This window comes from Cervus elaphus, chromosome 23, assembly GCF_910594005.1.
Source record: "Cervus elaphus chromosome 23, mCerEla1.1, whole genome shotgun sequence".
NCBI classification, from domain to species: domain Eukaryota; kingdom Metazoa; phylum Chordata; class Mammalia; order Artiodactyla; family Cervidae; genus Cervus; species Cervus elaphus.
Genome location: NC_057837.1, coordinates 75,435,001 through 75,449,949, shown reverse-complemented (window position 1 = coordinate 75,449,949; position 14,949 = coordinate 75,435,001). Strand labels below are relative to the sequence as shown.

The 14,949-nt window shown below is 43.0% G+C and overlaps 2 protein-coding genes across 10 annotated transcripts in view; one reads left to right on the top strand and one right to left on the bottom strand.

Moving 5' to 3' along the window:
• SULF2 (sulfatase 2) overlaps positions 1 to 1,046 on the top strand; it is a 127,657-nt gene extending 126,611 nt beyond the window's left edge. For all 4 annotated transcript variants that reach the window (XM_043884517.1, XM_043884516.1, XM_043884519.1 and 1 more), the window contains one exon: positions 371 to 1,046. In XM_043884517.1, coding sequence (XP_043740452.1) covers positions 371 to 401 — 31 coding nt within the window. In that variant the 3' untranslated portion in view covers positions 402 to 1,046. The remainder of the gene's footprint in view (positions 1 to 370) is intronic.
• A 791-nt stretch (positions 1,047 to 1,837) lies between these two features.
• NCOA3 (nuclear receptor coactivator 3) overlaps positions 1,838 to 14,949 on the bottom strand; it is a 126,991-nt gene continuing 113,879 nt past the window's right edge. For 3 of the 6 annotated variants that reach the window (XM_043884509.1, XM_043884513.1, XM_043884510.1), the window contains 6 exons: positions 10,392 to 10,685; positions 9,020 to 9,124; positions 7,311 to 7,545; positions 6,154 to 6,328; positions 5,538 to 5,679; positions 1,838 to 5,230 (listed from right to left, as the gene is read on the bottom strand). In XM_043884509.1, the coding sequence (XP_043740444.1) occupies positions 5,219 to 5,230; positions 5,538 to 5,679; positions 6,154 to 6,328; positions 7,311 to 7,545; positions 9,020 to 9,124; positions 10,392 to 10,685 (963 nt within the window). In that variant the 3' untranslated portion in view covers positions 1,838 to 5,218. The remainder of the gene's footprint in view (positions 5,231 to 5,537; positions 5,680 to 6,153; positions 6,329 to 7,310; positions 7,546 to 9,019; positions 9,125 to 10,391; positions 10,686 to 14,949) is intronic. The other 3 variants (XM_043884511.1, XM_043884514.1, XM_043884512.1) reach the window with 2 other exon arrangements.

Sequence of the window (14,949 nt, the reverse complement as noted above, 5' to 3'; positions counted from 1 at the left end):
GTGGTGAGCTGCCATTTGTAACCTCCCGCCTCCTCATTTTTCTATCATTATATGCATATAAGTCTGTTTGGCTTTAACAGGAAAATAATAATGGGCCAATTAAGCATTTCTTTGGTGCAAGGAGAATCAAAGTACTTCTCACATTCCTTAGCCACCATCCTGTCCAGATCCTTAAAAGTCATCTTTGCCAGTCACTAGGTGTGAGCCAACAACTGACAATATAGACGATGAGATAACAGCAAGCCCTGTCTGAGGGATCTGGAATTAATTCCTTCTCAGCAGCCACATCCTTGAAGCAAAGCTGACTCAGCTGTAGGGCCGATTAAGAAATCCTTAAGCAGCGTGATACATTGTCTGCTTTGTTCTACAGGGGACAGCTGTGGGAAGGCTGGGAAGGTTAAGAAGCACGAGCTGGACCTCCAAAAACAGAGGCGTCACCTGTACAATGAAAACCCCTGAATGATTTCCAGCAGACCTGTGCTGTTAGCCAGGAGGCCGAGACACACGGAACCCGCCTTCAGTCAATGCGGCAGATTCTGGACGAGAACCAACGGGAGCAGTGAGACTTCCAGAAGTACATGCTTGTCCCTGCTTTTGCTTTGGATTATACCTCACCAGCTGCACAAAACACATTTTCATATCAGAAAGTCACCACTAACCCTCTCTGAGGGGCTCAAAAGGGAAGAACAACAAGAGAGATTTTCTTGGAAATTTCCCCCAAGGGCGAAAGTCACTGGAATTTTTTTAAATTACAGGGAAAGAGCCACCCTGTTTTAGATCCTCTTATTCTTTTGGTTCGTCACAAAGAAGGAGCAGGACAGAGGCAGGAAATGGTGCACCAAGTTTGACAATGAGTCAATAGCACAAAAGACACGAATTTCTATCTCGCCCTATAACCCTGGCTGCCTCTGAAGACAGTGACTTCAATGTATATATGTGACTATTTACATGTAACCAGCTCGGAAACTTCTAGGGGAATCTAATAAGAAAACCCAATTTTCAGGAGTGGTGGTGTTAATAAATGGTGTGGCCCGTGTAAAAGAAAACCCCGTGCAGTTGTGGACATTCCTCTTCCTGACCAGATGCCATTTCTCCCAGGATTCCTTTGTTATCTGTCCCAGAACTGATGTTTTTTAAAGTCCTGCAAAGACAGGAAGTTGATGTATGTCCCGAGTTTTAACAAGATTGTATTTGTAAAGAAATTTTGTAGTCTACGTATTGTCATACAATGTTGAAAACCCCAGCCAATGACCAGCAGTTGGTATGAGGTAACCTTTGACATTTTTCTAAAAGGCCATTTCTTGGGAGTTTTTTTTTTTTTTGGTGTGTTTGGTTTTTTTGTTTTTAAAAAGAAAAGCATTTGAGATACTACCAGTCAACACCTTTTTGGAAGAGGCGACACCTTGGGTTTAGATGGTTTTTTTTAAAAGGGCTGTATGTGGTTATAAACTGGCTAGAATTTACCATACTTTGGGAACCTTAAAGATAAGTCTCATATCACACCAGCTCTAGGATCACACTTTGTAAACATAATGACCAACGGCAAAGCTACTCACCTTAGCCAGCCCTTCTCCATGTACCAGGCAGTCCGACCAGTAAAGGCAGCTGTGGAAACGCTGGACTGGGAGGAGGAGGAAGAGGAACTTCACTTGGCTCTGCACACTTCTCCCTAACACGTGACCCCTAAGCACTCACCTCGTGTGTAAGAAGAGGGCCATGCTTTGCAAGATTTCTTTTAACCTCACAGAAACCTTTATCCATTATCTGAAACGCAATTTCTTATATTTTAACCTGAATTTGACTGGGATTTAAAAAAAAAAGCGGCACACTCTTGGCCTTCAATTTTAAATAGAAACCTTTATTTACAATGATGTCCAAAATGATCAAAGGAGTCATAGCTTACCACTCAACTGTCTCATAAGTTAGCCCATGTGGTTTGAATTCTCTGCAGTGTAAAGCATGATTTTTATTTTTTACAAACATTTAATGTAAACTTGTTTTAAAGTGAATTCATTCTCAATACTGTAAGTCAATTCCTGAGAATTTAAATCTTGCTCTCAGAATGACATTTCCATCTTCTTCAAAAGAGAGAGAGAGAAAGAAAACACCCTGCTCACGACCACAGTCTGCCCGGAGCTGAACAGCAGCTCCTGCTCTTCTGCAGAAGGGGACAGTTCATCTGTCCGAGCGGCTTTACTACTATGAATTTCCCACTTGCCAACAAATGCATGGCTTCTGCAAATAAAAAGGGAACTAACTGAACAGGCATGTGGGTAGCTGGCAAACCATTCTGTTTACTTTTCAGCTGCATCGGTCTATGGATCATGAAACTCACAGGACAGCAAGCCAACTATGTTCTGTAGTGCCCACCCCTATACACCCCAATTCACCTCAGACATTCAATACTGATTAAGCATCCTGCCGATTGATATTTACACCTTTCCATCAAGACGCATGATTTAGAAAAGTGGCATCATAATATGAACATTAACAATGGATTTCTATTTGTTTTTTAAAAGGAAGAAATGTTATCTCCTTTATATCATTTTGATCTTTATAAAATATATATTTATATTTATATATCTTTGGATTCAGCAAAAAAGTAGGTACTGGAAACATCCCACATTCTAAAAGCAGATGAAAACGTTACTTATACTGTTCACCCAACAGATACTAAGGTTTAAAAAGTGATGGGAGGGGGGCGGAGGAGAGGTAGGCAGCAGAAGTACAAAGAATTATCCATAAAAAATAAAAGGGGAATTAAGGTAAAAACAACAAATTATCTCAAAGACTGCCATCTATTAAAAGAAAATCAAAATCTTAAATTTGCACCAATAAAATGAACAAGTAGAAAATATAAAAACATAATAAACTTCACTTTTCTTCCATATAAAAAGGGGGTGTTGCCTTCCACTTAGCCTGGAGTCAGAATGGACTGAGAAAAAGAATCCCAAAACTGAGTTTTTAAGAGCACCATTCTATTTCTCCCCACATACATGCAACTTCAAGAAAGATTCAGATATACCTGATGCAATTGTGTCTAAAAAGAGACTCTTACTCAGCTCTGCCTCGGTCTCCAGACCAGGGGATGCATTATCTGCAAAGTGCAGGCCCCTGGGATGGAAGCTAATGGATTTGTAGTCTTAGATTTACTTTTAACCAGGTGGGGGAGTGCAAAACTCAAATCCACTTTAGTGGTGTTTCTGGAAATACAGGTTTCACTTAGTCATACGCAAGTCAAAGAAATCAAATGATCTTACCTTCAGAGACACCTAGAAAGATTGGCTAAACGGGTGAAAAAAATTTTAACTGGCTCTCAGTTATTGCTAAGAAATGACACCAAGGCTAACAGACATATGAAATTCATAGATAAGTCTAAAAACCCCATTTCATTCAACTGCTTGAACCTGATAAAGTAAGCCAGGTAAAGGGAATCAAACTTTACTTTCTTCCCTATTCCCAACTGACAAGTGGCAGCAGCAGAAAGGGGTGGCGGAGGAGGAGAGAGGGAATACAAAGGCGCCCAGTCAGACCCTGGCTCTGAATCACATGAAAATGGCTGCTCTGCAGACAGAACTCTTTAGGAAACAACCATGATGCTACTTCCTCTGATGTTTGGGACATCACAGTAGGAGAAGGACAAGACAGCTGAGCAGATACCAGAAACCACACATCAAGGATTCTACGCCTGAGATCTCAATGTGGGATTCAAGTCCTAGCAACCAAAACCTTACAGCACTCCTAAAATGGATGAGAAGATGACACGTTCAATTAAAAAAAAAAAAAATACCACGACTTGCTATTTATGGACTGCCTAAAAATCCAACATTCTTCTTTGAAATCAAATTGCTTGATCTTTTAAAATTCTTGATTTTTTCTTAAGTGTATTTCCCCTTATCTGTTCTCTCCCCCCAAAATTAACGAAGTGCTTTATCTGGTAGAGAAATTGTTTTTAAAAAATGTAAATGCCTACATTTAAATGATCACTTTAAAAAGCATTTAGATTAAGAGACTGAACAGGAGCGAGGCATCTAAGGCTAGGGGCAAGGAAAACCTGTTGGCCACGGCCCCTCCCCCAGGCCACAAAATTCAGGGCACGACTTCTGTTGGTAACCTCACCACACTGAACTTACTGAAACTGACAATGTTAAATATTTAGCTTCACAAACTCTGTAAAAATGAGTTGTTGTGGCCTACAAAAAAAAAAAAAAAGTATATATACATATGTTACATCATACAATAATCTTAAAGGTCATATTTACAAAAGAAAATCTATTCACAGAAACACTGCGAAATTCTGATTCAGAATGCAGTACCTGGCCTTGGGGTTTCTGCAGTTTATTTTCAAAAAGCATTATTGCTCTACCATATAGGCAAAGGGTGAAACCAGTACTTTTCACAACAACAAAAATCATAGTTCTTGTCCAAGAGGTAAGTTTAGACAACAACTAGGAATGTGGTTCACCATTCCTCAAGACCGAGAGAATATTGCATGTATCCATTACTTTTTAAATAAAGTGCACTCGGCTGCACGTCAGCAAGTGAAAAACTGCCACCGCTGCAATTAAATACTGTCGTCCATTTCCCTTCTGCAAAGCCATCTGACATCAAGGACAATTCCTGGAGGTGAAGTATTATAGGACGTTAGGAGCAGATAAAAATCCTATTTAGGAAAAAGCCTAGGACAACCAAGAGGAGGGTGGGAGCTATCCTTAAAGGAGAACCTGGAAATGCCACCTTCACAAGACAGAGCCTGTGACAAAAACCCTCATAAGTGGACCACACTCTTCACCCAGTACTGTAGCAACTATCAAGAAACCAGATGTTCTCATCTCTTGATTTCTCCAATGTTCTCTGGCCCCACCTCCATTTTTTCCAAAGACTCTGGACAGCCAAGCAGAAAAAAAGTGACACAGGACAGTTTGCAATCAGTAACACTCCGTACCTCCAGAATCATATCCCCAAAAGGCAGAATGCCAAAAATATTTGTTTTAAACACCATGATACGTAGGAGGAGGGAAAGAAAACAGGTAGATACCACACTTCAGCTTAAAATTCAGTCCTGCTCAAATGACATCACTTGAAATACCGTTGATGGAGACTGGAGCTGGTCCTTTCTTCCAAGCTGGGTGCCTAGAACAATGCCTCACCACTCCCAGGAATCCTAGCGCGGGGTCATTTGTACAGTGATTTCCTTGGAGGTCATGGTGTAGACATGTCAGCAATATTTCTGTTGGCAACCAGAAGACACATGAGTAAAACACACACTTTGTCCAACAGAAAAGAATCCCTACGTCTCCAGGGATGGCTTGCCACATGGCTCTGGCTGACTGATTCAGTCCTTAGATACCAGGTTTCTAAAAGTATCAAATGGCCCAATGCCTTCAAACCAAAAGTTTTTTCAAGGGTTATATATTTTAAGTTAAACATCCAAGTTAAAAACCTACCTAGGACCTTTACATTATAGTTCAGGCTTTGGTTCTCTCCAGAGAACAGGGGAAAAAATGTTAAGAAAGGGAAGGAACAAAACCCCGTACCTGATCAGGACCCATGGGCATGCCAGCCATGGGCATGGAGTTCATGTTCATCTGTCCCATGGGACCACTGCTGCCGTTCATGTGCACCATGCTGTATGCTGCAGGGTTCCCCTGGTGGGCAAACTGCTGCTGGGGAAAGCTGCTGTAAAGAAAAGTGGGACATTACCTCCTGGGTCATTTTCAAAACAAAGGACAGGCACACAGAGACCACCACAATTCTGTCAGTGTTGCTGTGCTTAAGCAGAGAACATGAGCGAGAAGACTTGGACAGCCTGTCTTCTCCCTTTCACAGTTGTCTGTGCTCATACCCTTGTGGATATGCACACAGTAGGAAGGTGTCTCAGAATGGATGAGCCGAATAACACTCTCTAATATCAGCCCAGGCCTTTGGATCTCCCCATCCAAACAGGCTTGGCTGCAAAACAGAGACTAATTGCCTGAACTTTTGGCACATTCTAGTGGCTGACTTTGAAAGTCCTGTTCTAGGAATTTCCCAGCAGTCCAGTGGTCAGACTCTGCACTTTCACTGCACAGGACCTGGGTTTGATCCCTGATCAGAGAACTGATATCCTGCAAGCCTGGTGACACGGCCAAAAAAGAAGGCCCTGCTCTTCACCTGTTCCTGGCCAGGGTTCCTGACGGCCATCCCTTCATTTCTGAGGACTGATACATGGGTGTGGTCTGAGGATGCTGCATCATGGGATTCTGGGAGGGACCCATTCTTGATGACATCATTGCACTGGGAGGACTAGGCACTCGACCAAAGGCTGGATCTGGTTGCTGTCCCATCCCTTTAAAAAAGAAAGAAAAGGAAATTACAACATTCAAACGCTGCTGCTGCTGCTAAGTTGCTTCAGTCGTGTTCGACTTTATGCGACCCCACAGACGTTAGCCCACCAGGCTGCCCGTCCCTGGGATTCTCCAGGCAAGAACACTGGAGTGGGTTGCCATTTCCTTCTCCAGCTCAAACGCTACCTCCCTAGAATACCAGCTTTCTACAGAAACTTGAGGTTCTTTTTTTTTTTTTAAGGTGGGGGAATGTGGTTAAGTATAAGGTATATAGATGCTGCCTGTCAGTAATTCTTGCTTCTCCCCAAGGTGACAACCAGAGCAACAAGCTTCCCACACAGACCCTCCCCCATCTGGATCCCCCAAAGGGCAGCCACCCCAGCGAGCTTTCTGATACAAGGGGCACCAGGTCACATCCCTCCACCCTGGATCCCCAAAGGGCAGCCACCCCAGTGAGCTTTCGGACACAAGGACACCAGGTCACGGCCCTCTGCCCTCCAGCCCTCTTTAGAGCACAGGGCTGCTGTCCCTGGCCAAGGGATGCCCCTCAAATGTCAGCTCCCCAAGAGATTCCTCGAGCCCCACTCCTTCATGTTTCTGGAACCTCAGAGAGGCATGACTGTAACTAATATGCCCAAGCCATCAAGGAAAGGAACTCAGAAAGCCTACACAGTGCCTTCCTCTCACTGTTCAGCAATGGGGCGGCGATGTCCTAGTAAGGCTTTCTTCCAAATTAAGATGTGAGGAAGTGAAAAAAGCAAGACCAAGGGGGAGAAACATCAGCTACTGAGCGATCATCTACCTCAATGACAATCACCTGTGCATTCAAGTAGAGTTTTGTTCTGCTATTTTTAGTTAATCTGTTTCTCTTATGAAATAATAGGAGAGTGCCTAGCATTTGTTTTTAACATACAACACTAGCTAGTGAACATTACGTCCTCAGGAATGTTACTTGGGGGTAGACATGATCACTGTCGAGCATACCGTAATTTGGTGGGTATGGAAACTGCTGGGGTGGAGCCTGCGGCATGGCAGGCCCGGCCAGGACTCCGTCCATGCTGGGAGACGCAGTCACATTGGGAGGTGGACTGAAGGCCGGGGTCTGCTGCTGCTGCTGCTGCTGCTGGTGCATCATCATCGCCACCCTCTGCTGCCGGAAGTGATGGCTCAGCAGCTCTCTGCTGCGCTGGGCGACCATCTGAGCGTTAAGGAAACCCTGCTAACACCAGAGAAAAGAACACAATTACACACGTATAGCAAGAGTCAGCCAGTTTCATGTGTATGGTGCACCCAGAACACATTAGGTATCAAGGAAAAACCATCCAATGCTTTTATCACTAGAAAAAAGGAAATGTCCAATTCTCATTATGGTAACAGCTTTCTGACTCGGTATGGGGGTGGGTGTTGGGGGAGCAGAACAGGGACCTCGGTATTATTGGGGGCTAGGGGACAAAAGCAGCTTCCCAGGTGGCTCAGTGGTAAAGAATCCACCTGCCAAGCAGAAGCAGGTTCAATCCCTGGGTTGGGAAGATCCCTTGGAGAAGGAAATGGCAACCCACTCCAGGATTTTTGCCTGAGAAATCCCACAGACAGTGAAGCCTGTCAGGCTACAGTCTGTGGGGTTCCAAAAAAGTCAGACACAACTTAGCACTAAACAACAACAGTGGATGAAAGCAGACAAGTCATCAGGCTTTAAACATAGTTAGAAAACAGTCCTCAAAGTGAGAGAATATTTAGGAGTAGAATTTGAGGACAAACTTCTCAAAACCTGTGAAATAAAGCAAAGGGGCAGGAATAAGATTCTGTTTGGGGGAGAAACAAAAGAGAAGCCAAAAACAAAGCAAAGGAGTGCAGTTTACACAAAGAAGCAGGAATCCACTTCTGAAGGCCTTAGAGTCTCTCTAAATCTCTGACAGAGAAGGTAAGGAGATGACATCATCAAAGCACTGAACAAGGAAGCTGATTTGCCAGCTAGGAGAGATCATCTCCAAAAAGCAAAACTTAATCACCTTTTTAGAAAATATCCTAGCTCAGCTGATACAGAATGTCTGATGATCAAGAAAATATATAGGTACTGGTACTTCCAAGCACGCCTAAGAGAGTGAAAACTAGGCAGTTTCACAGTTGATGTTTAACAGTATTTCAAACCACAATAAGGGATTTTCATGTAGTCTTGTGCACATTATGGAAATGCCTTAATACAGTGTCCAGCTTGGGTTGGAGGCAGAGACCATTAAGAACATCCCTCCGACCATGGGAAATCAGTGATCTCAAAGACTGTTATGGAGAGCGGGATTATGAATTTTTTTTTTTCTTCTTTAGATTTCTTATATCAAATTCTACCCAGTGAGCATGTAGTTTCACAATCCAGGAACAGAGAAAAGTTTACAGATATATTATTTTCAATCCCTAAAAAGTAAGTGGTAGCAGTTTCACAACATAGCATGTGATCACAAAGGGAATTAACTTTAAAAACACCAATCAGTAGTTTCAAAAAAAAAAAAAAAAGAACCTCTTCCTCTGATTCTTTCTAGTAACCAAAAGGAAAAAATGAAGGGAAGAAGAAAAGTGTGACAGGACCCTGGGATGGTTTCTTACACAAGGAATTTGAGACTGTACACTATCTTTGTTTAATAAATATTTCCTGAGAGTCAAGCAGGGGCCAAGCCCTGAGCACAGAGACGCACCCTCACCTGGGAGTTGACCTGCGGCTGCATCATGGGCCTCATCACCGCCGCCCCGCCAGCAGTGGGGTTTTCCATTTTCATTTCAAGTGCCTGACGGCTCTGATTCAAAAACTGGGGAGAGACAGGGTGGTTAGGGTGCAAGTGGAGCTCATTAATGAGGCCAAAACAACTATCTACACCCTCAGCACCACTCAGCAAGATCGTGACAACACCTCTAAACCCATTAACCTGGCTAAGTTATGGCTAAGCTGAACCAGTACACTCTCACATTTCAAAAAGGTTGGTGCTGAAAAGCCCCTGGCCAGCACAGGAGGCTTTCATGTTCAGCATCAGGAAGAAAAGTGAAAGTGCAATTCTACACCTTAAGGAGTATCTTCAACAGAAACTCAAAGGATTTACAAAGTCAATTTTCTCAGTCATAATTTAGGCCACTGGGGAAACAGCTTTAATCTGATCAAAGTAACAATGGAGAAAACTACTTCTGTTGCCTCTTCCTAGGTACTTTTTACTAGAAAGAAACTGTAAGAAGTAAAGGGATCCCGTGAATGCATTAACACAGCTCTCCTGAGTAGCTACACTGACTTTAGGGAACATCAGTGCAAGAGTCCTCAGCTTGCTAGATTCTCAGTTCATTCATCTGCTTATGTGGTTCAGTTTCCCCACATTTAAGAACTCTGCACACTCAAGATACAAAAAAATATAAACAACTAAATCCCTAAAAATTTGTTACGAACTAAGGGACAATGGGAAAAGATATTAAGAGAGTTCAAGTTTTATAACATATCTAAAAAGCAGAGGCTCTTTAAAGCGAGTGCTCACATCAATCAGGCTCCAGAGTGCAGTGCAAGTCACTCAGTCGTGTCCGACTCTGCGACCCCATGGACTATATACACAGTCATGGACTTCTCCAGACCACAATACTGAAGTGGGCAGCCTTTCCCTTCTCCAGGGGATCTTCCCAACCCAGGAATCGAACCCAGGTCTCCCACACTGCAGGCGGATTCTTTACCAACTGAGCTCAGGGAAGCCAATAAGATTTCAATACCTGTCTATTAATAGTAAGGACATTTTAATAATAAAAACTGTCTATCTCTAAGGCTATGAAGCCATCAAGAAACACTGTTCTCCCCTGAGAGCAATCCTGGTATTTTTTATTTTTCAACCTGTACAGTAGAATATTCTTACAGAAAGGTATCCAATTCTAGTACGACCACTCCCTAGCAAGGAATCGTCCATACAGATACAATGTTACACAGCAATGAAAACAAAAGGAGTTTCTTTAGTTGAGGAAGGACAGAGAGCCAGTGGCAGGAGCTGGAAGAATAGTCTGAAAACGGAAGAGGAAGCAGCAAAGGGAAATGGGCGTGTGACTGGTTACCTGCTGGCCCTGCAGCCTCTGCTGAAGCTGCATTCTAAGTTGCTTGGGAGTGTTTGTTCGGGGTCTCATGATGTTGGCCCGAGGGTGCATTCCCTGGAGAGGAAAACTGCCTTGCTGGTTCATCTGATTCATCATCGAGTTAAAAGGTGGTGATTGTCCCTGAAGATTAAAGCCTCCTTGCATCGGAGGCCCCTGCGCCGGGTACGTCTGCCCATATAATGCTGCCTTCTGCTCCATCATTACTGCTGCTTCTTGGCCTTGGAAAGTGTCCTGTTTGGGCTCCAAAGCTTGTCCCTAAACATCAAACACATAAATGAACTGTGAAGTACACATAGGGAAGCAACAGAAACCAAACCCACTAAAAGAGGTGAAAAATAAAGTCAATGTATGTGAGGACGGGTGCTGCAGGATTTCAACACCAAAATCAAGCTTACTGTCTGAAGTTCGTTCCACGAGAACAGAGACCATGCCATCTTTGAATGGCTGTGTCCTAGTGCCTATGGAGCACAGCGTCCCACACAGAGAGACGCTTGAATATTTTCTGAGCCAAATATCAACAAAGTACCGAGTACCTGGAGAAACACTGTTTCTTCCAAACAAGATTTCTGTACCAACAACGAATTCTCATGTACTCTGCCCAAGAGTGTTTTTGAAGGTGGTAAGAGGTAAATTTAGTAGAGACAGGTAAATCAACAACAGTTTATGTCCCCCAGGGTGTAGTCACCACATGAACAAAACTTAAAGGTATTCAGTCGTCCACTACTATTTGTACCTGAGAAGAAAGAAACCTATTAATTCAACAAGTATTTATTGAGTGGTATGTGCCAGGTACCACTTCTCTGCATGCTAACCACACATACAAAGTAACACCCAGCAGAAAAACGAAGCCCTCCAGAGGAGGGGACAGCCTGCATGTTGGCAAAGGCCAGGCAGGCGCGGCGCTGGCTTTACCTCCTCACCCTCAAGCACGGAGCGCCACGTGTGCAGTCAACACCCTCACCAGCCCCGTCCTAAAGCACACCTCAGCCCTCTCGGGCCTCTCCCTGGAGGGCTGTGAAGAGTTCATCCGCCCCAGGCCCTCTTTCTCTTGCTGTCTTCCCCACTGTGGTATTCTCTCCCACTGGTGACAACGGTCCAGTGCCTGTCTCTAGCTCCAGGGCCTTGGACTCTAACTGTGCTCACACAGAAGCCCATTCAACATCTTTACCCAGATGTCCCAGGCATCTCAAACTTAACATGTAGAGGACAGAAGGAGTGATTATCAACAGTTCTTCCTACAGGAAAAAAAACAAAAAAGCCCAACTCTCCTTCAATCTTCACTCCACAGCAACAGCATGCACCCAGAACTAAATGCCAGGCCTTGATTTCTCACAGTCTCCTTCTCACACAAGTGCACACACAGCCCAAGTCCTATCAGCTTCTCCTCCGTGACATATCAGATAGGCTTCTCTTCATATCAGTCCACTGCCATGACTCTTCCCAAGACACCTCTTCTCTGTGCCTCTTCTAGACAGCGATCTAACATTTCTGTTTACAAAGTAAATCACACTATTAAGATAACACACCTGTGTCTCTCTTGCTACCCCTGCTGAAATGACAGTAAACAAGTTAAATGGTAGTATTTATCAAAAAAAAAAAAAAGAGAGAGAGAGAGAATATTGACGGCAACAAGATAAAAAAATTGAATAGGCATCTGGTAGGCAGAAAGGAGAAACTTGACACCATTTACCGGCAGAGAAAACGCCCTTGAGGCCCGAGTCAATGTCTCCGATGGAGCTAGGGCAGCACTCCACTATGGACGGCAGAAGGTCAAGGAGTGCACCCAGACAAGGGGCTGGTTAGGAGTCTGAGCACAGAGCAGGGGAGCCCCCCAGCTCCAAATGGCCGTATCTTCCACCTACTTCCACAAGGCCTTGGTTCAGGGACACCAAGCCCAGAAGAGGGCAGGAGCAGGGCAGGGAATGAAAACAGGGTATCTTAGATCCTTATAATTGCTAGTAAAATTTTATATTTTAGAATTTTATATCTTAAGCACTACAGGATCATCAACTTGCCTACCCATCCCAGCTCCCAAAATGCAACCAGGTAATTTAAAAATTTCTAGGGAAGAAAGAGTCTTCTCTAGAAAATCTATATAAAATTCTGTATGGGGGATGGGGGCAATGACAACTCAACATGCTGCAATTTGGGGAGATCTAAAATAAAGGCCAGTTTCCCCACCCCTAGTTAGTCACTTTCAGTGAAGACAACTGATCCTGCATTCTTGAATATCAAAATGACTCAAACAGGAAGTAACTTAAAAGTACAGAAGATTAAAAAAAAATAAAAAGCCACTACAGAAACCCATGTAACACTCAACATGTCAACAGACATCCCAGGAAGATCAGGGAAAAAAAGATTAAAATCACTGAAGAAATATCTTAAAATGCCCCCAAACCAAAGGGAATATCTGCCTATCTATTAATAATACACAGCAGAATGAATGAAACGAGACCCATACCAAGACAAGGAATCATGGAATTTCAGAGGGAAAAGGTTCCTAAATAATTCCAAAGAGAATAAACGGGTAGCACACAAAAGTAGAGGAATCAGACTGGAATATGACTCAAGGACAACACTGGATGCCAGAAACTATGGAACTATTTTTTCATAAGAGGAAATTATTTTCAACTTAGAATTTTTGACACAGTTACACTGAGGGTAGAGACTGTATGTGCCTATGTGTATTCAGTGGGTACAGGCATGGGGTGCTTACTGGAGGAACAGGATATAAATACTGATATACAATTTATCTAAAATTCCAAAAGAAATTTTAAGCTCTAAAAAAAAAAAAGACTGAACATTTTTCATTAAAACCCAATGTATTTTACAGCAAAACCTGGCCTGAGCCTGTATGAAGCAATATATAATCTCTATAATATCCCACTTAGTGTGACTATGTATTTTGCTGTAGAATTATTAGCTCGTTTGATCACAGGCTACTGCCCCAAAATTATAGTACTGCTCGAAACTTTATAAAGAGTATTTTGTAATATATAGTGTACCAATTCTATCCTTCTAAAATCCCCAAATTCCTCAATTTCAAAGCATATCTGACACCCAAGTTCAGATAAGGGACTATAAACATGTAGTCAACTTTCAAATCCAGGAATCAATAGACAGAATGAAGTTGGTAAAAGAAATAGCTGCGTAAGCATATTTCTTAGAAATATTATCAAAATAAAGAGGTGAGTTTCACTATCTTCCAGTGGGGCAAAGGACTGTGGTTCTTCCATAAGCATATTTTTCTATCATTTTACTTTTAATTTAAAAACAGATTATTCTGCTAAAAAATAAAAAAAGGAAGATTGGATTCATCCTTACTCTGCTGACAATCCTTTCATGGCTTCCTAATACACTCCTCTTTGCTCTCACCAACTTCAGCCACTTCCTAGAACCCGCAAGCTCTTCCCTAGCTAAGCACCTTTGAGTTAGCCATTCTTCTTCTGGACTATCCTTCCCCTAAGCTGTCTGCCTAGCTGGCTCTTTCTCATCCTTCAGATATCAGCTTGTATGTCATCTCTCCAGAAAAACCTTTCCTGTTCGAATCAGTCCCCCGTTAATCTCTTATCTCATCAACCTGGACTTGAAAACAGAAACATTTTTAAACTAAAGAATGAACTATAAACAAGCTCCTGCTAAAAGAAACTTGGCAAACTATTTACAATACATTGCTAACGTCATCCTGCAAACATGCTTTTTAGAGGAATTTTAACATCCCGCCCCACCCTAAGAAAAGGTTCCTTAAATAAAAGGGTCTCATAGCATCACGTGCCTTTCCTCGTAACTTCTCCTTCATCATGTCTACTTCTATCAGCGTGGTCCCACGCCTGAGCTCAGGGAGCAGGAAATTAAGTTGTTCACTATTGCTCCTCAGGCTCCAAGAAAAGGCTGACTGGCATACAAAAGACAAGTATTTGTTAAACAAAGGAAAATGAAAAGTGAAAGTCGCTCAGCCGTGTCCAGCTCTTTGCAACCATTTGGACTACAGGAATTCTCAAGGCCATGGAATTCTCCAGGCCAGAATACTGGAGTGGGTAGCTGTTCCCTTCTCCAGGGGATCTTCCCAACCCAGGGATCAAACCCAGGTCTCCCGCTTGGCAGGCGGATTCTTTACCAGCTGAGCCACCTGGGAATCAACAAGCAAATCAACAGCTAAACAAAAAGCACCATTTGAGATCAACAAAATAAAAACCCATTGGAACTATTAAACACATCTCAATCGCCAAAAAGTACAAAATATGTTCAATCTTGCTAAACAGATAAATATGATTTAAAATAAGAATCTGTGTTGGCCATTAGACTGGGAAGGACTGGAGAGAACAATCATGTTCAGTACTTGTCCAGCCCCTTGCTCATTCACACCATGGGTTCTCTCATCTTCGTGGGCCGGGCCAGCAGTGCTGGTGAGGGCGACGGACTGCAGTCGTCACACCCTGCTGTAGGAAAGCTGTGCAGTCGTTCAGAAAACCCCCTGAGAGTGTGTAGACAAACCTCTAAAACAAGCACTCTAACCCAG